Here is a 27,897-nt window from a genome sequence, read left to right on the forward strand (position 1 = left end):
GTGTATGTTTCAATAAGGTTTCAACCTCTGATTAAAAGGGGGAAAAACAGAAAAATTTTAACTTGCCAGCTCAACCTTCTGGTAGTACTGAAACCAATGCTGTCTGTTGGAAAACTAGAAAGAAAACTCTTGATTTAAACAGGGATTTTAAAAACTGAAAAAACAACACAGCACTATTTGCTAAAATAAATACAGGCATGCCTTGGTATTTATGGCACCTGTCATCAGAAAATCTCAGTGCCCTTCTTGGGAAGACCCTGAGAAAAAGCTTTTCAGTAACTGAAAAGAAATTGTAAGACAGACTAAAAGCAGAAGTATTCTAGTCAAAGATTCTTCTCGTGTATTCATAGAAAGCTTTTACCTAAAAGTCAAGTCAGCATATTCTTATCCTCGAGAATTCAGAGGAGTCTGAAATTTTGAATACATTCTTATATTAAGATTAGGCACTTCCAAAGACATATATCTTTTTATAAAAAATTTATTTCTCTGTAAATACAAATTCCAACATCACAAACAATAGTCCAGTGGAAAAATACTTAGCCATTAACATTGAAAACTTTTTAAAATTCAATAAATAGAACTTTGGCATTCAAAATTCTAGCTGTAAACCCTATTAAAAAACAAAAACAAAAAATAACCCCTTTACAAAAAAAGAGGCAAGAATGATAGATCAGAAGGCATAAGCCAACCAGTGGCTTCACATTCCTTTTACAATAACTGTATTTCAATTAAGTCACGACCACTCTGTATTTACACATGAGGTATTCTGGGTGGTTCAAAAACTGAACCTAGTTTACAAAAACCACCAGTCATAGTGACTGATTATACACTCTGCTGTGCTTTTAATGTAACCACCTAGCTAGCACCTTACTACTTCTTGTCATCACACCACTGTGATGCCAAACTTTATGTTTCTGTATTTAAATATTTATCCATATATGTACACACATATACACACAAATAACTACATTCTGGGAGGAGTTTCCTGCTTACTACACTGGGGAAAACATATATCCTCTCACGTTTCCTAACCTAAGGTATCTAACCTAATAATGAAAACCTGCTCCTTAAGAAAAAATCCCTAATCAGGTCTATTTACAGAAGAACAAGGTGCAATAATCATCAACATTCTTAAAACTCATGTAAAACAGAAATGAACGCTTACTGCAGGCAAAAAGGCACAAAAGGTTCTCTCTGTATGCTGCTGCTATAGTGTTGTTAATGACTTACCGACTTGAAACTACATTAATATACTCAGTACTTCTTTTAAGTAAGAAAAAAAAATCCAAAAGCTTTCCCCTTTCATGATTAAATGTATAATATTATCATACAGCAATATATCACCATGGCATCTTGGGGTAAAGCTGGAAATTATACTCTTTCACCAAATAGGAAATTATTTTTCTTGTTTTGTGAACACTGAAAATTGTCAAAAACGGAAACAAAATGAATTAAACTTTGGCTCAGAGAGCTACAGCTACTGGCAGTTTCAAATGATATAGTCTGAGTGAGCATGGTTATGAGAATTGCTTATTATTACATATCTATAATGATAGAAATCTACTTAAGAGAATGCCAATAATTCAAACTAAAAGTGTGCCTGAGCTGAACTATGCTATGTAAAAATACAGTCCCAAACTCTCGGTTACTAAGTTATCCAATGAACGATTACTGATATCGAAAGAACATTTTCCCAATAAAGTAGTTCCTTTAAAAATATCCTCTAAGGAATTTCTAGTAACGTCTTGAACTATGACAAAATTAATTTATAAGCTCATTACTGAGTTAGAAATGTACAATATCCACTTTAGCAACACTGCAGCCCTTGAGATTGTCTTTAAGAAGCTATTGAAAGAAGCCTAATTCAGTTGACTAAACTCTCATGACCAAAATAAATTACACACAAAAATAATGTTGTTAATATTAAATACTGAATCCCATTTCAAATATAAAAAGGGACAATACTTATTTAAAAAAGAAATCCAGGGGGGGAGGAGTCAAGATGGCGGAGAAGTAGCAAGGTGAGACTGCTTCAGCTAAAAAAGAAATCCAGGTATGACTGATCTAGTCACTACTTAAGCTTTTAAAATTAGAGGCCACTGAAAATTTACTAACAGCTTAACTAAAGTATCCTTCAGACATCAAAAGAAAAGACAACTATTGTGCCTTTGATTCCGTTATTTTTGTCTGCACAGGTAAGTGGGTCTTTTACTGAGATACTGTTACTTTATCCCTGCTTTTGTGTGACTGAGGCAGAATAATCTCAACTTCAAAATCCAGAACACCAATAATAAATGTTAACACTGCATGAGATACTTCCTAAGAAGATAAGCATTTAATTCACAAAAGCATAATTAAAAAGTTTTCACATCTAAGGAAATCATCCAAATAGATTTAACTTCAAAATTTAGGTTAATTTTCATCTCAGACATATATCAGTATAATAACATCTGAGAACATCCTAGTTCAAACTAGAATAAGACACTTAGTATTTCTATTTGCCCATCTTACTTGACCTAACAGTCAAATCTTTGTTTTCAATGAGATATCAGTATTATTTGCAATCTAACAGAAGAAGTTATCTTGGGAAAGGGGAATTTCCTGAAAAATAAAATTAAAATTAAATGCTGACAAATAGAATACTACTATTTCATTTCCCCAAAAATATTCCCTCCAAGACTGTCTACTTATTATCTAGGTCCCTTCACAAACTCCAAACTCCAAGAGATTAATTTTGTAACTCAGGGTTATACTTAAACTATCACATCTTATTTTCCTTTTTTATTTATGAGGAGGTAGACATTTTAGAAATGGAAATACACCAGTAGTAGTCAATTTTCTAAATTAACACACTTTTACCTCAAGACATGTGAATTAAGTCAAATTCTGTAAGTTCTAAAAGAAAACTTATTTTAAAAATTAAATATTTTACCTTAAGTCAGAAAACAAAAATATGTCTACAGTAAATTAAAGCAAATGACCAAAAGTTTGTTCAAAACAACACTAATAACCATAAAACCCAAAAACATATACTAAAAACCTAGAAGACAATAAGAACCTAGTGACGCAATCAGTGATTATTTATGCACATCAGTACTATCATCTTAGGGTGACTTTATTTCCCAAACTGTGGAAGTTGAGAGGGAGGGGTTGGAGTTTCTATTCAGAGAGAATGTTAAGAAAGTTGTGTGTTGCACTGTGTTTTCTCTCTTTCAGATGCTAGTATCTACTTAATATAAAGGCCCATTTTTACAGATATTTTTACAAGGCAGAGTTCTTTGATTCAGATTTTTGGTATAAATTTACTACTCCCTGATTGTCTTCAAACCACCAACGTTAAAAAACAAATGAACACATTAGAATGCCATGTTCTTACAAGTGACTTTTCCATATGAGCATAGGTACTTGGAATGCAAAATCACTATCATGCACTGATTTCTTAGTGCCCAGATCCTAAGAAGTAAGAGTAGGGAGGACTCAGGCACTAAACAAAAGTACAGTTGGATGTACTTACAATGTATTATAACTGACTGTTGTAACATAACCACAGAGTAACTTACTGAGTGCTGCATATTAGCCAAATTCTGAACTGAATGTCTTCCTGGGGTTTCCTTCAAGTTTTTATCCCACATATTTTCTTAAATATCTGAAAATATTTAAGAAAAATCTTTTCTAGGAGCAATCTTTATACCAGTATATAAGCCTGGCAACAGAAACAGACATGTGATCTGTTCTTGCCCCAAACAGTATTATCCTGTTGAATTCATGCCCCTTATTTCTTCTACCTCTTATTTGGTCTTACCCTACTTGAGACCTGATTGCATCAAGAAAACAAACCAGTGTGTAAAGAACAATGATTGCCATAACTAAGTGTATTCAAAAGAAAGGAATAAATGTTCTAAAGTAATAAAACATAATCCTCCCAAAATTCCAAATAAAACAGGAAAATACTTGTTTGGAAGTTTAAATAATTGTATGTCTACTTAAAAATCAGTTTCATTTCATAATGATATCCTGTACTCCAGAAGAAGAAATAACCTTGTATTATATGAAAAACCCAGTTGTTAATGTACTTTACCTAATAAATATAATTGAAATATCACCTGGTTTTGATATTGTTTTATGTTTGTGATAGTTCAGATATCAAGAATACAGGTTGGCTTTTTCTTAAAGTAGTTTTAACTTTAAAACATACAAAACTATTAAAATGTAAACGTGAGAAATGGATAAATAAACTATTGCTCCAGAGTGACTTTGTTAATCCTTCTTTTACAACAATGGCTTTAGATGGTTAGCATTAATTCTTTATGGCTTTGTTTACATTGATTATTGTAAATGAAAAATTGTTAATAGTAAGGGACATGTTAAAATTAGTTCAAATTATGTTAAGTTGCCTTGTGATATATAAATTGCAATGCTAATGAAAAGATTATCACATCAAAATTTCATACCTCTAAGGCAACCCATAATCACTCTGGAAAAATAGCTGACCTACCCACAGTACTAAATCAACCCAAACCCACAACCTCATCATCGCAGCACAGTGGTTGTTCAAAAGACAAATGGTTTTGCCAGCTGTACTCCTACTAAAACCTTGCCTGTTGTTGGAACTCTTGTTCAGCCAGCCCTTGAAAACCCCAAAGAACAACACAAGCTTCTAATGAAAGAAAAGAAATACAGGAATAAACAATGTGTGCCTTTCTCGGAAGCTTTGCTTTGACCCTAGAAATCCTTATAATTTTGTGAATAAACACACATGTGCACACATGTGCGCACACACGCACACACACAGCTACAGATAAAAAGAAATCCTATACATTTATCTGAAGGGCACTATTCACAGCTTGGTCCTACAATCAGTAGTATGAGAAGACAGATTTTTTGTTTTTCTTGTATACTTCATCACATTTTTCAAATAGTAATTTGGTTTTTTGGCCTGATTAGATAAGCCCCCTTTGAAGCCTCATCAAATCCCCTTTCTCCCCCAGGAAAACAAATCCACAGAAAAAAAAAAGTCCTATATATCACTTGTGACTTTCCATTATGGCTCCTAAACAGAAATATGAAGAACTGTAACACAGCAGCATTTAACAATGGGTCGTTATTGCTGTGGGACCAAGAGCTGATCACTGGGTAATGCAGTTGTCTCCCATGTCCTGAGCATAGCGGTCGGATATTGTAGTCCTTAATTCATCGATGTCCCTCCGTAACTGGCATACATCTGACAATTTTTTACTGAGTGTTTCTGGGCTATAGTCATTCTCAGTCTCTTCAGCTGAACAGTTCATTGCTGTGGAAATAAAATATGGAGAATGTCTCACACTTTTTTGACCAAAGGCATTTTAGGAATTTTAACTTAATTATCATTAGAAATATAATGCTGTATCCTGAATACAAATCAGGTTCAGGTTTAAATGTATCATTCAGTATTAAATAGATCTTGTTTACTTGCTCCTTTAAAATTTTCACTAATTAAATTGCATTAAATCCATACTGTAATACACATGTTCAACATGTTTAAAGCATGACAACATTCCAAAAGTAAGAAAAAGCATGCTCTAATAACTCTCAAGCTCAACTATAGCACTCATTCTGACTTGACAAAAAACTTCTGTATTAAGGAGTGATAACTTTAATTTCTATAGACTGCAAAATGGGTTTATTAGCATGAAAGCATAAATTTCCAAAATATATGGTAAGTGTGTGTGTATATGTATGTATATGTATGTTTATGTGTGGTGTGTGAAATATATATATATACATATATATATATATGGAATGCTACAACCCCATGCAATTCAATTGGGCTGACGGCTAGCTGCCCAATCGCTGAATGACCTAGGGTGGGGAGGGTGAGGCCCTGAGTCAGCTGGCTGTTAATTATTTACCTCAGTTCCTCTCTTTGTCAGCACATCTCAATATTAAAGCAGATGGAGTCAATAATTGTAAAATAAATTTTTCCTTGGGGCACCTGTGTGGCTCAGTGGGTTAAGCCTCTGCCTTTAGCTCAGATGCCTTTAGCGGCATCGGGCTCTCTGCTCAGTGGGGAGCCTGCCTCCCCCGCCCCTTTCTCTGTCTGCCTCTCTGCCTACTTGTCATCTCTCTCTCTCTGTCAAATAAATAAATAAAATCTTTAAAAATAAATAAATAAATAATAAATAAATAAATCTTTCCTTATGCTTTTACTGGCCTTGGTAGCTTACTGGAGGTGTAAGAGTCAGATTAAATTAATTCAACAAACACTAACTGAACACCTACCATGATCCAGGCACTATGCTAGATGGAAAGGCCAGCAAAATAATGGATGCAGTGGTTTATTCTTAATGATTTACTTCATAAACAAGTAAGCACAGTTAAGTATTATAGGTGTCCTACCACCATACACAGACTGCAGTGGCACAAGGAAGAGAACAATCAGCCAACTGGAGAGGGTGCAGCTTCATCAGATGGGCCAAGATGCAGAATGAAAAAAGGCACAAAGGCAGAAAACCAAAGAATCTGAGAAGCTTCAAGAATGTAAGTAACCGGCTCTAAAATGGCAGAGCACAAATTATGAAGGCAAGGGTCAAGAAATAAGGCTAAAGAGGCATGTGAGACCTACCTATCTCTATTTTAGGGGACTGTAAATATTTGGAAATCAGAATTACCATTAGGTTAGATCACTCTGGCAGCATTGTGAAAAAAATGGATTGGTGGGGGAATGTAGGCAAGACAGTGGACAGAGAGACCAGTCCAGGTGAAGGACTTTGAAAGCTTCATTTAAGGCAACAGTGCAATGGAGATGTAATGGAAGGAATGAATGCTAAGAAGGAACTGGTAGAAATGATAGAGCTCAACCATCCTAAGTTATATAGGGGTTAGGGCCTAGGCAAAGGACATACCCAGATGCAGGAAAGAGCAGGGTGGAGAAAAATCTGGATTAGGGTGGACAGGTGGATAGTGGTGCTACTCACTAGCACCACTAGTGAGGTGCAGGATTAGGGAGGGAGGGAAAGCAGGTTCTCTTTTGGACATAGTTGAGTACTATGATGCCTACAGAATAACTGGTTCTAATATAAGGAAAGTATAAACAAGAGCCGGGGGGGGGGGGCATTCTAGGCAGGAAAGAGATAAATGTCTGTATGGGTCAGAGGGACAGCACTAAAAGAAAGCAAAAGGACATGGGTAAGATTACTAAGAGAAAATATACAAAAAGAGAGACAAAAACACCTAAATTATTGAGGAATCAGTAAAACTTACATTGTTTGTAAATGACACTCTTTGCAGAAAACCCTGAAGACTTACGAAAGAACTGATAAATGAATTCAGTAAAGTCACAGGACACGAAATTATAGAAGTATAAAGAAATCGTTGCATTTCTATATACTAATAGTGAAGAAGCAGAATGAGAAATTAAGAAAAGATCCCATCTACAATTGCACCAAAAAGAATACAATACCAAGGAATATACTTAACTAAGGAAATGAAGGCCCTAAACTTTAAAACATGGATGAAAGAAACTGAACACCAACAAATTGGAAAGATACAGCAAGCTCATGGATTGGAAGGACTAATATTGTTAAAATATCCATACAACCCAAAGTAATCTACAGATTTAATGTAATCCCAGTCAAAATATCAACACTTTTCACAAATGTTGTGAAACAATCCTAAAATTTTGTATGGGAACCACAAAAGACTCCAAACAGCCAAAGCAGTCTTGCGAAAGAACAAAGGTAGACGTATCACAATTCCAGATCTGAAGATGTATTACAAAGCTACAGTAATCAAAAGAATATAGTACTGGTACAAAAAGAGACACATAGATCGACAGACCAGAAAAGAGAGACCAGAAATAAATTTATGCTTATACGGTCAATTAATCTTTGACAATGGAAGCGAAAATACACAACGTGGAGAAGACAATCTCTTCAACAAATCGTGTTGGGGAAATTGGACAGCTACATTCAGAAGAATGAAACTGGACTGCTTTCTTAGACTATACACAAAAATAAACTCAAAATAGATTAAAGACCTAAATATGAAACCTGAAACCAATAAAAAAACTCCTGGAAGAAAACACAGGTGTTAATTTCTTTGACATAGGCCATAGAAACATTTTTCTAGATAGGTCTTTTCAGGCAAATGAAACAAAAGCAAAATCAAACTACTGGGATTATACCAAAATGAAAAGCTTTTGCACAGCAAAACAAAAACCATCAACAAAATAAAGACAATCTACAGGATGGGAGAAGGTATATGCAAATGATATACTGGATAAAGGGTTAATTTTCAAAATATATAACTTATAAACACAGTACCAAAAACCCCACAAATAATCCAATTTTAAAAAAGAAAAAAAAATGAGCAACAAAAGGTTTCTGGGGAACAGTAATAATTTAAATGGCAGAGAATTCCAGAGAACACTAAGACTGAATAGTCATAAAGGCAGAAGCAGAACCTAGAATACAAAGCCATGGAAACCATGGTAGCAGAGCATTTTTAAAAAAAGAAAGGTGGGGTAAAGAGTGTTAATGAACAATGGGTGGAGTGAGGAGATAAGAATTCAAAATACACTGGTTTTTGACAAATTACCTAGCTGGTCAAATTTTCACAGTACCAAGATACAAGGTAAGGGATATGGGGTTAAACCTGAAAGATTGAAAGAGGGATATATTGGGAGGTGATGTGACAAAGTTCTTAAATCTCCCTTTATATTCACGTTTGGATAGCTCTCTTAATCTAATTACTGGAAAAGGTGACAAATACTATACAGGAGACCATAAATGTAGAAAGTTACAAAATAACTGAAGGGGTGACTACTTCTAAAATGGTAAAGAGAATTGAGTCTTTTGTGTGTGAGTTTTTACTTCTTCAAGAGATCACCGCTGACTAAATCGCCCCATGACCTGGCAAACCTCTCCTCCAGAGATTTAAACATCAGAGCCTTCACAGCCCTTCCCATTTAGTTAGTTTTCCCCTTGGGCCCCCATTTTCCTCCATCCACATCTCAATTATAGTACTTATCACAATGCTCTAGTAATCGAGTTTGTGTGGTGGCCAAGGGCTGTGTACAACTGCATTATCTGCACCTTAGTGTCTGGACCATATAAAGCATTACTTACAAGTCAACATATTTACACTTTAAAGTGTTTTTTACATACCCAAACATATGTATATAAACATCTACAAAGTGGAAGGGAAAATTCTGCTGATCTCTCTGAGCACAGTTACATGTTTCATTTAACAAGGGATATACTTTGGTGGAAAGTATTACTTGGTTTGCCAAAATAACTATCATGACGCCCATCGGTAGATCTTTTTGATGAAACTGTAAATAAAACTAGACTCCACTCTAGTCACACATTAACTATATTATTAGGCAATTTCTCAATACAACATAGAAAGTGCATAAACCATATTATGGTCTTATTCCAATCATATCTCCTTACTTATGCTCATTTCTTCTGTATTAAGAGGAGACCAATAGGTCAATATTATAGTAATTTAGAACCACATGCAGAGATGTGTGTTTCTGCAAAAGCAGCACAGAAGAGAAACTAGGATATTCCTGTGGCAGCTCTTACAACTACGTGTGGAAGAACATGGAACTGAGGAACAATGGGGGGACGGGGTGTCATATTGAAAGGGATAAGGCCAGAGTGTGAATGCATGAAAAGGGCAATAGATCCACAGGCCATGAAAATTAGCTCTTGTGACAGCACAGACATAGATATAGAATATATATTTTCTTTTTTATTTTATATATATTTAAGTATATATGTGTGTGTGTGTGTGTGTGTGTGTGTGTGTGTATATATATATATATATATATATATATATATATTTAAAGATTTTATTTGTTCATTTGAGAGAGAAAACAGACAAGCAGAGGGAAAGGCAGAGAGAGAGGGAGAAGCAGACTCCCTGCTGAGCTGGGAGCCCACCTGGGGCTCGATCCCAGGAAGGGATCATGACCTGAGCCGAAGGCAGACGCTGAACCATCTGAGCCACCCAGGTGCCCCAGCACTGGTACTTACATTAAGCAACTGTCTTAGACATACACTGCATAGGAAAAGCAAAGGAGTATCTTTTCTTAAATATTTTACCAGCAGACAGATGGCTGGATCATTACCTTAGACAATTACTATATGAAAGCCAATAGAATCATTACTTTTAGAAGAGTAATCAGGACTATCACATCGAACTACCACTCCAATCACATATTAGCAGATCCAGCACAGCTCATCCACACAGGAAGCTCTGTAGGCATTCTTCCAAGTGGCAGTCCATACCAATATGACACTGCTCACTTCTCTAAGTATGAGGTAAGTCCTAGCAATCAAGTAATAACATGTATTCACAGACCTACAGATTTATTCAGAGATTTATAAATCTAAGTAGGAAAGGATATAAAAACAAATAGGGAAAAGGCAGTAAGAGGTTCCTGATCCATGAAGACAGGTTTCTAATTGCTAAGCAATACAGTAAGAACAAGGCATCAATGACTTACATCTGATTCCCAGTAATAATGAAAGATTAGGCTCCTTGCCCTGAGCTCGCTGATTGAGAATACTACACAATGCCTTCAAGTCAAACAAACAATAGGACATTTCCTTGAACAGCTGATCAATCACACTCAAATCAGATAGTGGCCATTTGGTAAGTACTGTCTGCTGCCTGGATTGGTCTGCTTCCTGGCCCTGATCCAATAAGGAGCATGTCTCTTCTGTTTGCCTTTGGTTCTGCAAGAGAGAAAGAAAACACAAACCAGGTTGTTAGAACAGTGAAAAGGTATTCAAAGCCATGCAGTTGTCTGAATATTTCCCCCCATTTATTAATGAAACGTTAGAGTCATATTACATACACATTAACCAAATTAAACTGCATACATACAGTAGGAAAAAAGAAAAAGGAAAGGCATTTAAAATAGTGGAAATGACTCCAGGATTCCTCTGTGCCATCTCGTGCCCTAGGGTAAATCTGAAAGAGGCAACAAACCCAGACTTACTTTCGAGGAGTATCTCATGCTACATAATGTCACATAATAAGCATCTTGGTTGTATATGTAATCTTCTATAATAAAATTTATCCAAAGAACAAAAAGAACTATGAAGAAATTTTAAACCCTACCCTATAGTTTTACTGTTAGCAACAGTAGTGATTTATTTACTTTGAAACTATCTGTTGCATATTGAGAAAAAAGTATATATGTTATGTTAGTGTTGATAGGAACCAAAATTTTCAGCATTAAGAGAAAAAGAAATACAAGTATAAAACCAAAAGAAAAAGACCCTAACAATTTGGAATTGTGAAATTTAAATTGGGATTATCAATATGAACTCATAATTTATTACACTCAGAAAAAGCTACCTTCACTTCATCCCCAAAACTGTCACCATCTACTTCTCATTGTGAAAATTGCTACAGGCAATTTAATTAGCTTTCTAGTTAGACCTGTATTTCAATGTATTTCAAAATAACCAAACAGCCTGCACTGATGAGGAAAAGATTTTTTAATAGATGAATGCCAGCTAAAAAATATAAATATAATTAGAAAAGAATATGATTCTTTTAATCATGTAATGATTTAGACAATGATCACCAGTAAATACTAAAACCATCAAGGGAAAGGGTACTGATAAACTACATATTCAGTGTTACCTAAGTATCATTCCACAGATTACCTGCTATTTGCAGAGGCCATAAGAATTAGTCTGTTACCATTTTAACCAGTGAGATCAGTATTTCTGTCACTTACAGTGGGATAATCAAACATAAATAATTTGAGGACATGAACAACACCTACAAAGTCTTCATGCCAAAAAATGTTTGTCTTGACTTAATGATATCTTTAGCTCTTACTTCTAGGTTATAAGAGATAGAGGGGGTAGAGAACAAGATAAATGACACCATAAGAAATCAATCAGACAAATCTAGAAGGCCTGACAATATATAAGTCTTTAAGACAACAGGCCCAGATTTATCAACAAGTCACTAACATGGAAAAAGTGAGAAACTTCGTAAGACAAAATGAAATGCAACTCATGGTATTACTGAATATTGAGGAATATTATTCTTGTTGGGTTTGACAATTGTGGTGCAGTTATATGGGAAATGTGCCTGATTTTTGGAGATGCATTCTGGGTATTTAGAGGCAAAATGTCATGATGAGAGTTAAAAAACTAATATAACTATTTTTTTGTACAACGTATCCTTAAATGCAGGCCAAGTGTGCCATCTTGTAATTAAATGAAGAAAATGTGATCTGTTCTAATGATGAAATGTCACATTGTACCTTCCTTAAGGATTTTCAAAGGTAATTTTATTTATATTCAATTTATGCTTTATTGAATTACTTTGGGACTGAATCTCTATATAATATTTGACTATGTTGCAGTTAAGTCTGTGAAATTATATTCAGATACATAAGAAAAACAGAAGTTTGCCTTTTAATTATACACTCAACTCTATAAAAACCTAATGGAGTTAATTAATTGGCACACCGAAATCAAGTCTTCAAGTAAAAAATATTCTATGAATATGTACAAAATAAGTATCTGCTTTAACTTAAGTAAGTACTGAATCATTCTTTGAAAGTAATTTGAATTTTTTCTACTCACATCAAGCAAAGTTTTTGTTAATCTCTGTAGGTTTCTTTCTTTCTTTTCCAGCTCTTCCATCATCTTTTGAGTAGTTGATTTTTCTTTAGAAAGTTTCCCCTGCATAGACTAAAATAAAGAGAATCAGAAAGCAAGCATGTTGTTAATGCTAAAAGCAAAACACAGTCAGAGGGGTAACTAGGAATATGGGCTCTGAATACTTTGGATCTGTCCTCCCTATCCCCTGGAAGATGGAGGCCTTCACTTTTAAATCAACCCATATTGTTCTACAGTGGACGTCAGCAAAAGGAAAAACAAGAACCACCTTTACCAAGAAAGTTTTTAATCTGGGTAAAACATATTAAGCCTAAACAGCTGCTATTTAGTGCTATCTCACAAACAGTTCTTATTTTTGTTGTTTGTTTGTTTGTTTGTTTGTTTATGCATTCAGAGTGTAATAGCAAATCCATACCCCCACTTTTTTCTTATGGTTAATAAGATAAAACAACGTAATGTAAGACCATCCTCATTTTCCATCATTTGAAACATAGCTAAACACACTTCTCTCAGTGTACGGTATTCCAAGCAATAGTTATGATGTTGAATTCAAACCAAAGGTTTAATAAATGAATCTCTTAAGTCTTTATAAAATTATGAATTATCCAGAACAAGATACTATTTTAAGAATATCCTGAGTGCATAAAGCAGTATATAGGATATCTTAAGAGTACTTGGGTCAAACTCATCATAAACTCTGTAGATATCAGTGATTTCTAGGTGTTTCTATCAACACTTTTTTCCTTTTGTGAAATCACAAGATCAATAAACATATAACAAGAGATTTCTTTTATTTTCTCCTCAGGACTGTATTTATTTAGTCTCAATTCTGAAACTACTTCAGAATGCTGACTACCTAAAACACAATTCACGAGGAAGGTGTTCTCCCCCCTCATATTATCTCTCACTAGAAAAGAGAAGATAGCTCAGCAGGGAGCTTGCTTCCTCCTCTCTCTCTGCCTGCCTCTCTGCCTACTTGTCATTTCTGTCTGTCAAATAAATAAAATCTAAATATGAGGAAGAATCTCAATTTTTTTTAAAGATTTTATTTATTTGACAGAGAGAGATCACAAGTAGGCAGAGAGGCAGGCAGAGAGAGAGGAGGAAGCAGACTCCCTGCTGAGCAGAGAGCCCGATGCGGGACTCGATCCCAGGACCCTGAGATCATGACCTGAGCCGAAGGCAGTGGCTTAACCCACTGAGCCACCCAGGCGCCCTCCACAAACCCAATTTAAGAGAAAATATTTTGATGAAAACTTATGTTATTATTATTATGAAAACTTATGTTAACTTGTTATTTTACTATATAAACACACAACCCCCTATACATGTACATGTATGCATGCATGCACGCATGAAATTTTTTTATGAAGAATTTCATAAAAACATTCCTTCATGCAATTATTTAACCAACAAAAATTATAGCCAAGTACAGTCTGTGCATTGCGTGATGAATCAGTGAAAAAAAAAGTCAAAACTGCTGACCCTTTCAGAACTTTTACTAGGAGATAAAAGATTAAGGAAAATATAACAGATATGTAAATTACATAGTATTACATAGTATTACATATTAGAATGTGACTAGTTTTTTGGAAAACAGGAGCATGGCAAGGGAGAGGAGGCTGAGATCTCAAATGGGGTAGAGTAGAGGGTCATGGAAAAAGTGACATTTGAGCAACGGCTTGAAGGAGGTGAAAGATTACATCTCCCAAGAGTGTTTCAGTCAGTGCAAAGGTTCTCAGGCAGATGGTGTCTTCTGTGTTTTGAAAAAGCATGAGAGCCAGGGTGGCAGAAAATAGAAAAAGATGAAGTCAGAGAAGGCGGGTGGTAGAGAGAACAGATTGTGTACGGCCTCATGAGCCAGGGTGAAAACTTTGATTTTTACTTTGGAAAAAATGAGGAACTGCTAAAAGGTTCTGAGAAGAGACATGATCTGGTTTTTGTTTGATAGGTCACTTAGGCTAATAAGAATAGACCAGAGGCATGCAAAGATGGAAGCAGGCAGAAATCATTCATACAAAGAATAAAAATGTGGTGGACCAGAAACACAACAGAGGTCAGAAGAATGTGTCAGATGCTAGATATATTTTGAAGATAGTAAGATTTGTTCACAAATGTGAGGCAGAAGAGAAGTCAAGGATAAGTCTAATGTTTCTGGACTGAGAAAAAGGAAGGACAGATTTGCTATTAATAAAGAAAGAAAACATGGAAGGTAGAGCAGGTTTTACTATCTTCTGTCTGAGGAGGGTAAGAAATTCAATTTGGACATATTATGTCTGATGTGTTAAGTGGTGCTGTTGAGTAGGCAGTTGGATATACAAGTTGTAAGGTCAGGGGAGAATTATAGCTGGAAAAAGGGAGAAGTGAGCACACATATTATACGTAAAACCACGAGACTTGGTAAGATCACTAAGACATGTTTCAGTAGACAATTCTAGGAAAGAAACAAATCCCGTTTTTGAAGTATAATATAATTTTTTGAAAACATTTTACATGTCTTCAAAAATAACTTTACTTAAATATCACAAATGAAATTAAACTTACCCTAAATTATAAGACAGAAAAATTTCTAATAAGGTTTTTTCTCCATTTTTTGTATACTAACAATTTGTCTACTAACCTGCCTGAATCTTTATTATAATAGGATTTGTGCCAAAGGTGTTAAATTTATTGTCTCTAGTTAAATAAATCAAACAAGAACAACAAAAAACCTTTTTAATACGAGTTCTTTTGAAATTTTTTGGTTAAAATTTTATTGTATATATTTCAATGATCTAGAAACAAGGTATAAGTCAATCACTTTGAATTTATTACTGAGAACAGATAAAAGGTTTCATACTGTTATGATTCTATTAATACAAATACACTATTCTTGAAATAACGTAACTCTAAAAAAGATAAAAGTGCTACTGGCATTAGAAATAACAATAAAGAACATGCACAGTTAATAGGTAAGGTAATAATGGCATTTAGAAAGCATTAACAGGGGCACCTGGGTGGCTTAGTGGGTTAAGCCTGCCTTCAGCTCAGGTAGTAATCTCAGGGGCCTTGGATTGAGTCCCACATCAGGCTCTCTGCTCAGCTTCCCTCCCACCCCTTCTCTGCCTGCTTCTCTGCCTACTTGTGATCTCTCTCTGTCAAATAAATAAATAAAATATTTTTTAAAAATAAATATTTAGAAAGCATTAACAAGGGGAACACATTCTTTTTTTCAGGGAGGGAGATGGATTCTTTGAATGAAATTTAGTGATACCGTCTCTCAACACCTTTTAAAAATGTAGTTAAGAAAGTTCATCTCCCAAAACAGGAAAGTCCATCAAGATTATTCATCTAATGCACAGAAACAGAGAAGAGTAAAAAAAAAAATTTTAAAACACACAGGAATAAGTTCTAAATGAAAAAGGTAAAATCTCAAAAAAAAAAAAAAAAAAAGACCTCAATGAAAGAGAGATAAGTGTGTTCAAATAGCAGTCATAATGATGTTAACCAAGGTCAGCAAAACAATGCATGAATAAAGTGAGAGTTTCAACAAATAGAAACTATAAGAAAGTAGCAAGTAGAATTTGTGGAGCTGAAGAGTAAAATAATTGACTGAAAAATCTAATAGATGGGTTCTACAGCAGACTGGATGAAGCAGAAGAATGCATCAGTGAATTCAAAGGCAGGGCAGATTTCACTCAATCAGAGCAGCAAAAAGTAAAAGAATAAAGATGGCTGAAGGGACCGAAAGGACATTACTAAGCAAATCTTGGACCATTACAAGGGTCCCAGAAAGAGGAGAGTGAGAAAAGGGGCAGAAAACTTCTTTGAAAAAACATTGACTGAAAAATTCCCTAACCTGGGGAAGGAAGTAGACCTCAAGATCTAGACTTCCAAATACAAGGAACCCAGTGAGACCCAATGGCATATTACTCCGCAATAGAAAAGAAGGAAATCTTACAACATGCAACAGTATGGATGGACCCTGAGGGCATTATGCTAAGTGAGACAGAGAAAGGCAAATACTATGTGATCTCACTTACCTGTGAAATCAAAACAAACAAACAAACAAACAAATAAAAAACCCTCAGAAATAACAGAGAATAGATTAATGGTTTCCAGAGATGGGTGGGTTGGGGGAAGGATGGATGGGTGAAGGAGGTCAAAAGGTATATGAACTTCCAGTTGTAAAATAAGCCTTGGGGATGGAGTATTAGGCGTGGTGTCTACGGTTAATACTGTATCATATATCTGAAAGTTGCTGAAAGAATAGATCTTGAACGTTCTCATCACACACACACACACACAGACACACACACACACACCCTGTAACTATATGGTAATGGGTATAAACTAGACTTATTGTGATCACTTCACAATATATAAAATATCAAATCATTAGACTGTATACCAGAAACTAATATAATCAATTATATATCAGTAAGAAATAAGTTCACAGGTGAAAGAAAAAATGTACACAGTTAATGGTAACAGCACAAGATTTGTAGTCAGATAAAACTAGGTTCTGGGCCCACAGCCTACATGTTGTGCAACTATGGGTATGTTATTCAACCTTTGAGGGTTCCAAATTCATCAGAAAGAATTTACAACCTTGTAAGGCACTGTGAAAATTATGCAGTGTATATGCAGACATTTGTGGTATCTGCCTGTTCACAAACCCCGTGAGTCATAAGCATCATATCATAAGAATTCTGCACCTCTTGGGGCACTGCTCATTGGACTGGGCTGAGTGAACACTTAACCAAACCTGAGGAACTGGTACCCAGAGTCTATGAATCTCTCTGAGTGTAACTGGAAATAAACTATAGAACTTAGGGGCTGTAGGGCAGCTCTATTCTGTCATGTGAGCTAAAGAATAAAGGAAGTGAGTCTGCAGAGAAAAGAATGAAACACACTGCATGAGAGAAGCGACAAAGTCTCTTCTTTCTTGAAGCCAGGTTTTATTCCTACATTGGTTCCCCAGTATCTCTGCAACCTCGTAACACAGTAGATCCTACTATTTTTGCTTAAGCTAAATTGAATTGGTTCCGTTGCTTATAACCAAAAAGCCTAAATGACTTTCACCTGGTACAAAATACTTATGCAATACTAATTCTTTTCATCTTATACTAAATATTAAAAAGAATCCATTTCTTAAATCATCCTGATGTACACTTCAAATATCTTATAATTTTGTCAACTATACTTAAATATAACTAGAAAAAATAATGAAAGCCCATTCCAAATTCAGAACTGTGGGCAAAGGTTTTTGGTCTGTTTTGTTCACTAGACATCCCCAGAAAGAGTGCCTGGCCCATGGTAGAAACTCAGTTAACAGTTAATGAATGAAAAAGCATGAAAAAGTAATTAATACCTAATTTAGTTTTTAAGTAAAAGGCTATGTTCATTCATTCAAAAACAATTATTGAGCATCTTTTATATACAAAGCACTGTGCTAAGTGTTGAACTGGATAAGGATTGTTCAAGGAGCCTAGTGTACTTATTACAAAACTCTTACGTAAATCTATCAGGAAGCAAAACCAGGCATTTTATTTAATCTCAAGGAGCTAATAATTCTACCATATTGTAGAGTGTAATGTACTAAAAAAATTCACTTTGGAGACAAAATTTCCAAATTTTACTTCTAGGCAACTGAATGCCAAGTGCTTTCCACAAGACTAGCTTTCCGACATGCTCCAGTTTAAGGATCTTTCATTCCAGGAGAAGACACTGAAAACAAACTCCCCCCTAAGGCTTACACAAGGAAGCGATCAGACTAACACTTCTCTGGTGCATTTTTGCCTTTCTCTTGGGATTTTTCACTTTGAAGCAGTAAGGAGCAATGCCAACAGCACAAACTCTGAGGTCAGACATGAATTAGAATCTGTGCTGAGACCTTAGGCACATCTTTTTAAATCCTGGCTGCTTCATATATAGAAAGACACTCTTTCTCACCTTGTAAGCTTACTATTGAGGTTTAGAAATACTAAGTATAATCAGAAAGCACAGCTCCTGTAATGTGCTTATCACCAGCATCATCACTGATACCTCTACACTTAACAGGGGCTCCATTTCTCACTTTAGCCTAAGTGCGGAGAAATATTAAATCCCTTTATTCCTTTCTGCATATTAATAAAAGGAATTTTCAAAATGTTTGTAAAAACTAAGATTACAAAATAAGGAACATGCAAACACCATAAAAGTTGCTATTTTTTAGGTTTCTGTTTATAAAAATCCAACTGTACAGCTCAAATTCCTCTACATTAACTATCACCTCACTACCTGATACAACTTTAAGAACGATCTGCCTGAGAATTCTGTTTCCAGCAAAACAGCATGAGGAGCCTTTAAGACAACTCCTCTGTGGAAATTTTATTATTATTTTTAAAGTTTTTGTTTGTCAGAGAGAGAGAGAGAGAGAGAAAGAGAGAGAGCGCGCACAAGCAGGGGGTAGGGGCAGAGGGAGAGGGAGAAGCAGATGTCCTGCTGAGCAGGGAGCCTGAATGAGACTCAATCCCAGAACCCCAAGACCATGACTTGAGCCAAAGGCAGATGCTCAACCAAATGACCCACTCAGGAGTCCCTTATTTATTATTTTATAAAGATTTTATTTATTTATTTATTTATTTGAGAGCGAGTGAGAGAGAGAGAAATGGGCAGAAGGAAGGGGAAAAGGGAGAAGGAGAAGCAGACTCCCTGCTGAGCAGGGAGTCCAATGTGGGACTCAATCTCAAGATGTTGGGATCATGACCTGAACCGAAGGCAGACACTTAAGTGACTAAGCCACCCAGGTGGCCCCTCAGTGAAAATTTCAGAAGAGCACATTTAAAGTTTCTATAAATGGTCCTATGAGTAAACAGAAAATTAATAAACTTATATTCAAGAAAATCTATTGAAAGTAAGAACAGAAAAATCTATAGTATTTGAAACAGAATCCAGGCCATCTTTATGCTCTCATAGCTCAGCAAGATGGAAATTCCACTCCAGACTGGGACAGCCAATAACAGTAACACAGGGGTCCCTGTCCCCCTAGCTCTGAGTTATAACGCTACCTTCCCAGGAAGGACAGGATGTCAGCATTTCTTATCCTGCCCTCAGCTCCCTGCACCTCAGACTAAGTTCCAGACAAGTACAGCCAAAAGATGGGGAACCCCGCCCCCTTCTTCTGCCTAAGCTCCCTACTGGGATGGAGACCTTACTTTAGGTACAGCACCACAAAGAATACTGTAAACCTGACTGCCCTTGCCTTGGCTTCTGTGGCAGGGGTTCCACACCGGCAGAAGCAAGCTAAGATCTAGAGCTACTGCCACTGAATTTTATCTTATGGTGAGTCACTCAGAAGTCTGAGGGGCTGCAGGGTATTGTTCCTATCAGCACTGGCCTGGCTCAAAGATTTTGCTCAGGGAGAACCAAGTCACAGAACAGAGAGCTCTAAATATCTCTCTAAAGGACCTGAATTCATTTGCAACAGACTGTGAAGTTCAAGCCTTAGGGGCAATAGCAAAAGCTGTAGAGGTCTATCAAAATACCAACAACATTTTCCACAGAGCTGGAACAAACAATACTAAAATTTGTATGGAGCCAGCCAGAGGAATGTTGAAAAAGAAAAGTCATTTCTCTAAAGAAGACATACAAATGGCCAACAGACACACGAAAAAAATGCTCAGCATCACCTGGCATCAGGGAAATACAGATCAAAACCTAAATGAGATAACACCTCACACTGGTCAGAATGGCTAAAATTAATGAGTCAGGAAGAAAACAGATCTTGGTGAGGATGTGGAGAAAGGGGAATCCTCTTAACACTGCTGGCAGGAATGCAAACTGGTGCGGCCACTCTGGAAAACAGTATGGTGGTTCCTCAGAAAGTTAAAAATAGAATTTCCCTCAAACCCAGTAATCACACTCCTAGGTATTTACCCAAAGGATACAAACATAGTGATTTGAAGGGGCACCTGCACCCCACTGTTTGTAGCAGCAATGTCCACAACAGCCCAACTATGGAAAGAGCCCAGATGTCCATTGACAGATGATTGAATAAAGAAGATGTGGTGTATATTTACCATGGAATACTACTCAGCCATCAAAAAGGACAAAATTTTGCCATTTGCAATGACGTGGATGGAACTACAGGGTATTATGCTAAGCAAAATAAGTCAGAGAAAAACAAATACCAATGATTTCACTCATCTGTCGGATTTAAGCAACAAAACAGACGAACACAGGGGAAGGCAAGAAAAAATAAAATAAGGAAACAGAGGGAAGCAAAACATAAGAGACTCTTAACTCTAGGAAACAAACTGAGGGTTGCTGGAGGGGAGGTGGGTGGGGGGATGGGGTAACTGGGTGATGGGCATTAAAGAGGGCACTTGAAGTAATGAGCACTGGGTGTTGTATGCAACTGGTGAACCATTAAATTGTACCCCTGAAACTAATAACATAGTATATGTTAATTAAATTGAATTTAAATAAACAATTAAGCAAATTTATACTTTATAAAAAACAAAGAATGAAATAGTAGAAGTTGTGGCAAAAAGCAGGTGGGAAGAAACTGTTAGATTCATTGAAGGTAAAGGCCAGACTACTGGCTGGCTAGAGTCCTAAGAGAAAAAGTGAGACACCTGGGAAAAGCACTCTTGGGAACAGAAAAAAATCTCAAACATTAACCTAAGGAGTTTTTCCTTCAGAGGAACCAGGACACATCGGTCTGTGTAGCTGAAGCAATTTATACCAGAGGGCGTCACTGAAAACAACAGAATAATCAGCTGACAATTAATGGAGCTTAACTGCTAGTGTGGTCAGAGAAAGAGTTACAGAAGATCACATATTAAATTTTTATGAGATATCTAGAATAGGCAAATCTATAGAGACAGGAAGTAGATTAGTGATTGCTTATGGATAGGGAGAGAGCAGGGTTCAAGGGAATGCTATAGCTAAAAGGTAACGGGTTTATGAGGTGATAAAAAGGTTCCAGAATTGACTGTGGTCTTAGTTTATTAAAAATTACTGAATTATACACTTCAAATGGGTGAATCGCAGGGTATGGGAATTATATCTCAATAGAGAAGTTATTTAAAAATCAATACAATGTAAAACAGATTAAATGTGTCAAGAACACATCCAGATTTCTCAGAACTACCTCCTCCTCTTCTTCTCTTAAATTTGTCTTCCCAGTCAATTCCCATTTTCAGTGAATGAGCCCCCTAAGGACCATGATGGCACCTCCTAATGGCTCCAGAATGGGGATACTGCCAGGCTAAGAAGAATGGCCTGGAGAACATGTTAATAATGTGTATTTCAAGCTTCATGCCAGAGATACTGAGTTGTCAGGTTCATAATTGGGCCCAGAAACTTGTATTTTAAAAAACATCACAAGTACTTTGAATGTTCATACATGATTGGTGATCATTCATGGCAGATGACATGCTCCAGAACATTCTTCCATGATGCACCTGAGCGGACTCCCTCTCCTACCTCTGAATTCCCCACCTCAGACACAAAGAACTAACTTTTCAGAAGTTAAATCTATCTTTTATATACATTTCCCAATATTTTAATTAAGCAACAACTGTACTGTGCATATAACAGGATTACATGTACATTAAAGACTTCTTAAAATACAAACACTGGAGAGAAAGCTTATTTTTAAAAAAGTTATAGAAGACTTTTTTTTGGCTATAGGTTTTTTCAAAAAATAGTATAAATTTCTGATAAGAATATTTTTAGTTTTTCATGCATTGTAAAAACAATTTCACAAAGGTAAAACTTTTAAAAATTAAAAAACTAAGCAGAAAGAACTTCATGTCAGGACACATCACAAAACTAAGATAGCAAAAATAGGAAATAAACATCACATAAAAATAATATGAAAACATTAAATCACTTTATTTAGGGTAAAGCAAAGTTAAATTCTACTTATAAGACATTTTACTGACTTATGATTCATTTTCCCACTATTTCTACTAAGAAAACCTGCTGGATGAAGGCTTTAAGAGAGACTTGCTGAAAATCGAAATAAAATCTTTGGAGGCTATGAAAACATGTTCCCTTGAAGTGTTATAAATAGGACAGACTGTTACAGTTTTGAGATTGGAGGCTTCTAATCACACCTTTAAAAGTGAACAGTCCTAATGACCTTTAAAGCACCATTGTGTATTTTATGACATAATGATCATTCATTGATTGCTGTCAACTTAGAAAGAGTTTTGCCTTTTAAAGGCAAAAGTTCTTTCAATGAGGAAACAATTTTAATATGCTAGGGAAAACAGAGTGCACCTAATAAACTATTTTACTTTGTATCTCTGCCAAAAGCTTATAATGATTACATACATTGATAACAGCTCACTGGAAACAGGATTATGTAACTAAAACATGCTTTTAAGGAATAAATAGGAAGGAAGGCAATGCCCAATGAAGAACGCATGCACATTCTGACTGAAGCCACATTTATGGAAATGATGGGAAATGTTCTACTGCAAAACGTCTTTTTATACTGTATACTGACAGAAGAAAAACTTGTAGAAGAAGCCAGTTTAGCTATACTAGTTTCATAAATGCAAACAAAGTCATTATTTCTAAAGGATCAATGAATAAACAAGTTATTCATGTCAGTTAACAATATCCTCTTGTCAGCTGAACAAAACAGTAGCTAAATCTGTATTTGTATAGCACTGAACTCAATTTCAATATCAGTGTATGCTTTTACATGAAGTACTATTTTTCTCTATTCAACAACAAATACAACATAACTAGTAGAAGACTCTCCTCCAATTTCCAGAGTTGTAAATCAATAAATCTGCCCCTGACCTAAATCAGGTCTATATTTATTTGACTTCTGGTACAAGGGTGGTAAATCACAATTATATTTTAAATATAGCACTTTCACGCCGGAACAATGCCTTATTTTTATCTCCTATAAACTGGACATAAATTGAACACGGCAAGGGATTTTATTTTTTCCTTAGGTCACAAAATTTAAACTGTAACAATAACCTGCTTATAGCCAAGGCAATGCAATACTCCAAAAGTCAACCAAATGAACTTTGAACAAATGTGGTCTTCTCAGTAGGCTGAAAGGACATAAAGAAGCAGTGAAAATCCTAGTAATAATATGATTGTTTTGGCTACTAAACCTACTAAAATGGAACAACTTCCTGGCACTGTGGAGGAACAAAGAATATGTAAACTGTAACAGCAGTGAAATTTTACAGTAAGTTTTATACTGATTTTATACTGACTGCTAACATGTGTACCTCATGTTAGAAAATGGCTGGGAAGCTCTGTGTTATCACTCACCATAAGATATTTTGTGTTTTGGCTATAGAAAGGAATATGAAGAAAATAAAACCAGAGCTATAGCACATAGGAAGGACATCATAATCTACAGAGAAGTAAGGCTGGCCATCCCTTATGTAAGCAGATGGGGGGGGGGGAACTAGGCAGCTTTAATTAATTAGTAATTGAAGGCAACTGCTCTCTTATCTGTATCAACTTGCTAATAAACCCATTAACTGTAGTACAAAACAAGAATACTTTTTCAACCCAAAGTGTTCTCTTTAGGATTCTCCCTGTGGTTTCCAATGCCAGGGAAATATTTAGTATCCATTTTTTTAAAATAGGCAATATTTTCAGATGTTTACAGATTACACATCTTTTTTTCCCCCATTTTATTTTATTTCACTTTATTTCTTTTCAGTGTTCCAGCATTCATTGTTTATGCACCACACATATAACCAAATAAAAAACCTAGCTTTTTTAACTATGAAGGGCCAAAATTAAAAAGTTTTAATAAGAAACATGAGGCAAAAAATTTTCTTACCATTTTAAGCATATTTGTCTCCATCTATAATTTCTATTCAGTAGTATCTTAATAAATATAGCTAATTTGGCCAGTTATCAGCATTTGCTATCTGCTCTTTTAGCAAACCATATATTAGATGTATGGCTTAGAGAGATGGCCACAATGACCTAAATACCCATTGCTTCAAAACATAAGATAATAGAATTAAGGAGTTTAATTTGAAATTTTTAATTTGAAATGTTCACACAAACATTTTCAAATCAAAGAATAGAATGGCATATAAATTACATATTCTTCTACATATTTATATATGGTCATGACATATTGAAGTGTGACTAAAAGACATTGCTTTTGTGTAAGAATAAATTGTATTAAGATGCCACCATAAATAAGAAAAAGGCACATTTCAATTGATACAAATAAATCCTGATAATCTATAAGGTGAGAGACAGTATATGATAAACTAATAAAACTAATTACAAGTCTTGTCCATCCCCAATTTCAGTGCCAAAGGACAATGCTGACTGTCCTTAATTTGGATTGAGATAACTTTATTTGAATGATTTCTTGGAAAATGTTACCAAGTAAAATACAAATTCCTTTTCTTTTTTTTTTTTTAAGATTTATTTATTTATTTATTTGCCAGACAGTGATCACAAGTAGGCAGAGAGACAGGCAGAGAGACAGAGGGGGAAGCAGGTTTCCTGCTGAGCAGAGAGCCCGATGTGGGGCTCGATCCCAGGACCCTGGGATCATGACCCGAGCTGAAGTCAGAGGCTTTAACCCACTGAGCTACCGAGGCGCCCCACAAATTCCTTTTCTTATGGTCTATAATAAGTCAGTTAATAATGGGTGAGGGAACTTAATCATGTTGTGATTCAAATGGCTAGTAAAACAACTGAAATTATGTCCATAGGAATAAAGATTAAAGAGTATAACGTCGATGAACCAATACAGTAGGGCTACACACCACTTGTAGAACTGGCCTAGTATTTGATTAAAATGATACATCATTTAATATGGCCAGAAGACAATCAAAACAGATGGTCTATTATTCTGACATTTAAACCATTTATCGTTTTTATGTTTTACTTCCTAAAAATGGAATTTTAGGAGGTATAAAAATAAGAAAATTATTCAGCAAAAATGCTCAGTGGTTTTTCATTATACACAGAATAAAATACAAAGACATCTACCCCTTTGTGATCTAGCCCCAGGCTACTTTCCACCATCACCTTTCACCACTCTACGTCACCATAATGCACTTCAGGCTAGCAGCCTTCTTGCTGGACTTGGGAGTACACCAGGCACCTTCAGGGCAATGGTGGCTCTCTTTGCCTGGAATGCACTTTCCTTGGGTTTTATTCATCATTCAAATCTCTGTTCAAATATTACTACCTCAGGAAAAACTTCATGACCATTGTATTTAATGAAGCCTGTCTGTCATTGTACTGTACCTTTTAATTGTACATATCATTCCTTGACATGGTATTTTAATTTTTTCCATCTCATCCCACAGAATGGCTAAAGACTTGCTTTGCTCACTGATGAATCCCCAGTGCCAGAAACAGTGCCTGGCACACAAGCAGGTACTCATTAATAAATGGGAAATTAATAAAAAATGAAAATACATTTAATCCACAGGTTTTGGTCGTGGATTATGAATCAGACACTCTTAAGCTCTTGATACACATATGAACTACCACAGACTCTCCTCCTAAGAACCTAAGCAGGAGTTCAAAACACAAATACAAAACAACGTGTTATACTTGGAGAATATACAAAGAATAAAGCAGAGAATCACTAGGAGGAAGAGATGTGTTGACAAGTCACAGTGGACTAAAAACAGTCCATTGTCTTTAATAACTAGATCAATGCTGACCTTAACCAAATGTGTCCCCAGCAGTAGACTACATCAAGTTAAAAACAAGCAACGTACAGAAAAGAGAAGAACAATCTTCCAAGATTTTTTGAATAATTGATATACCAAATAGCAGTTTAATTCTAAAAAAGTACAAGATTAATACTAAAGAATTTGCAACTTCATGTCAAGTGCTATTAATCTTTTCATATAAATATATATATGTTTTAGTATTTTTTGGGTTATACAGGAATTAAGAGTAAATCAACATACTGCTAAATTAAAATATGCACAAAACATCCCTTACCTGAATTTCTAAAATCATTCTTTCAATCTCATCTTGTTGGCTGTCTATTATCTAAAACACAGTAAATATATCAGGGTGAATCAAAATTTTTGCTATTGCTTTTTAAAAGTACCAATATTTCAAAAAAACAAAAGCACAGAAATAATGACTTTATCTTTTAAAAATCAGGGTGTTTTTTTTTTTTAAATTAAAGTAATCATACCAAGTATTCTTTAAATAGACATATGATTTGGATCACACATAAAACTGCAAAAGTCTTCCTTTGGTTCTTGATAAAACTCTATGCAATTTATGAAAATAACTTTGAAACAGACACTGAATAATTTAGAAAGGAAAAGATATTCTTTTGTTAAGAAGTAATGTAATTTCCTTAGCATGGCTTTTACGAAAATTTATTTAATTTACTTAAACTGTCACTTTCTTTCCATATAAAAAGTTCAAACTAAGCTATTATTAACAAAAATATAAAATAGCTATAACATATATCTATACACACATATCCAACATAATACAGACTTCACATTTATTATCAAAGACATGAACTGACCTTACTAGCATTCTCATTTTGTTCTCTCAGGTTATCATTTTCATTCTGAAGCTGTTTTGCATCTAACATGGGAAGGCGAATTCCATCTTCGAGGCATCTTTCTACTTTTTGCTGCAAGCTATGTATTTTAGAGAGACAATTAGATAAAGAAAATCCACTCTGTTGCTGATTTTGGTAGATGACTTCAACATAAATAAAGTACCTTTCTTAGGGTCGGTAGTACTTTTTAACCAAGCAATAATTGAGACCTACAGCCTACATGTATACACTTGAGTACCTGTATTTCATACAAGTAAGAAATATAATGAAAGCTGATCATCTTTTCTAAAATGGCAGATTTGAAGTCAGAATCAAAAGTTACTTAGTGTGTGACATTCTTAGGCCCTAATGAAGTTCCCATGAACCTAATGTGAGCTCGGCAATCTAAATCCTGTTCTTTCCTTCTCCCCCTGAAGCAGAGCTCCTTGATTAAGAGGATTGTGTTAGGGAACCTAAGAATAAGAACACACATCTTTTAGCTTCATTCTGAGTGCAGCAGAAGTTTGTTTATAAGGAAGCTGTTGCTAAAACCAGTAGAATTACATTTCTCCTTCATTAGTAAGAGCAACAATTTATTTACTACTTGACCTAATAGATTCTCATGCTATTCATAGCATAGAACTGCAATGCAAAAGAGGAAACAACAAAAGGAAGCCCTTCTGGTATACTAAGAATAAAAGATTAAAAGGTGTTAGTCTTTTCTAAAAGATTTTATTTATTTATTTG

General features: G+C 35.3%; 1 protein-coding gene across 2 annotated transcripts in view; it reads right to left on the bottom strand.

Moving 5' to 3' along the window:
• Nucleotides 1-462: 462 nt before the first annotated feature.
• The window catches only part of CEP85L (centrosomal protein 85 like), a 182,153-nt gene continuing 154,718 nt past the window's right edge, over nucleotides 463-27,897 (bottom strand). For both annotated transcript variants that reach the window (XM_059400619.1, XM_059400617.1), the window contains exons 9-13: nucleotides 27,133-27,250; nucleotides 26,586-26,636; nucleotides 12,603-12,710; nucleotides 10,493-10,724; nucleotides 463-5,290 (exon numbers count right to left, since the gene is read on the bottom strand). In XM_059400619.1, the coding sequence (XP_059256602.1) occupies nucleotides 5,127-5,290; nucleotides 10,493-10,724; nucleotides 12,603-12,710; nucleotides 26,586-26,636; nucleotides 27,133-27,250 (673 nt within the window). In that variant the 3' untranslated portion in view covers nucleotides 463-5,126. The remainder of the gene's footprint in view (nucleotides 5,291-10,492; nucleotides 10,725-12,602; nucleotides 12,711-26,585; nucleotides 26,637-27,132; nucleotides 27,251-27,897) is intronic.

The sequence above is a fragment of the Mustela nigripes genome, chromosome 5 (genome assembly GCF_022355385.1).
Source record: "Mustela nigripes isolate SB6536 chromosome 5, MUSNIG.SB6536, whole genome shotgun sequence".
Classification (NCBI taxonomy): Eukaryota; Metazoa; Chordata; class Mammalia; order Carnivora; family Mustelidae; genus Mustela; species Mustela nigripes.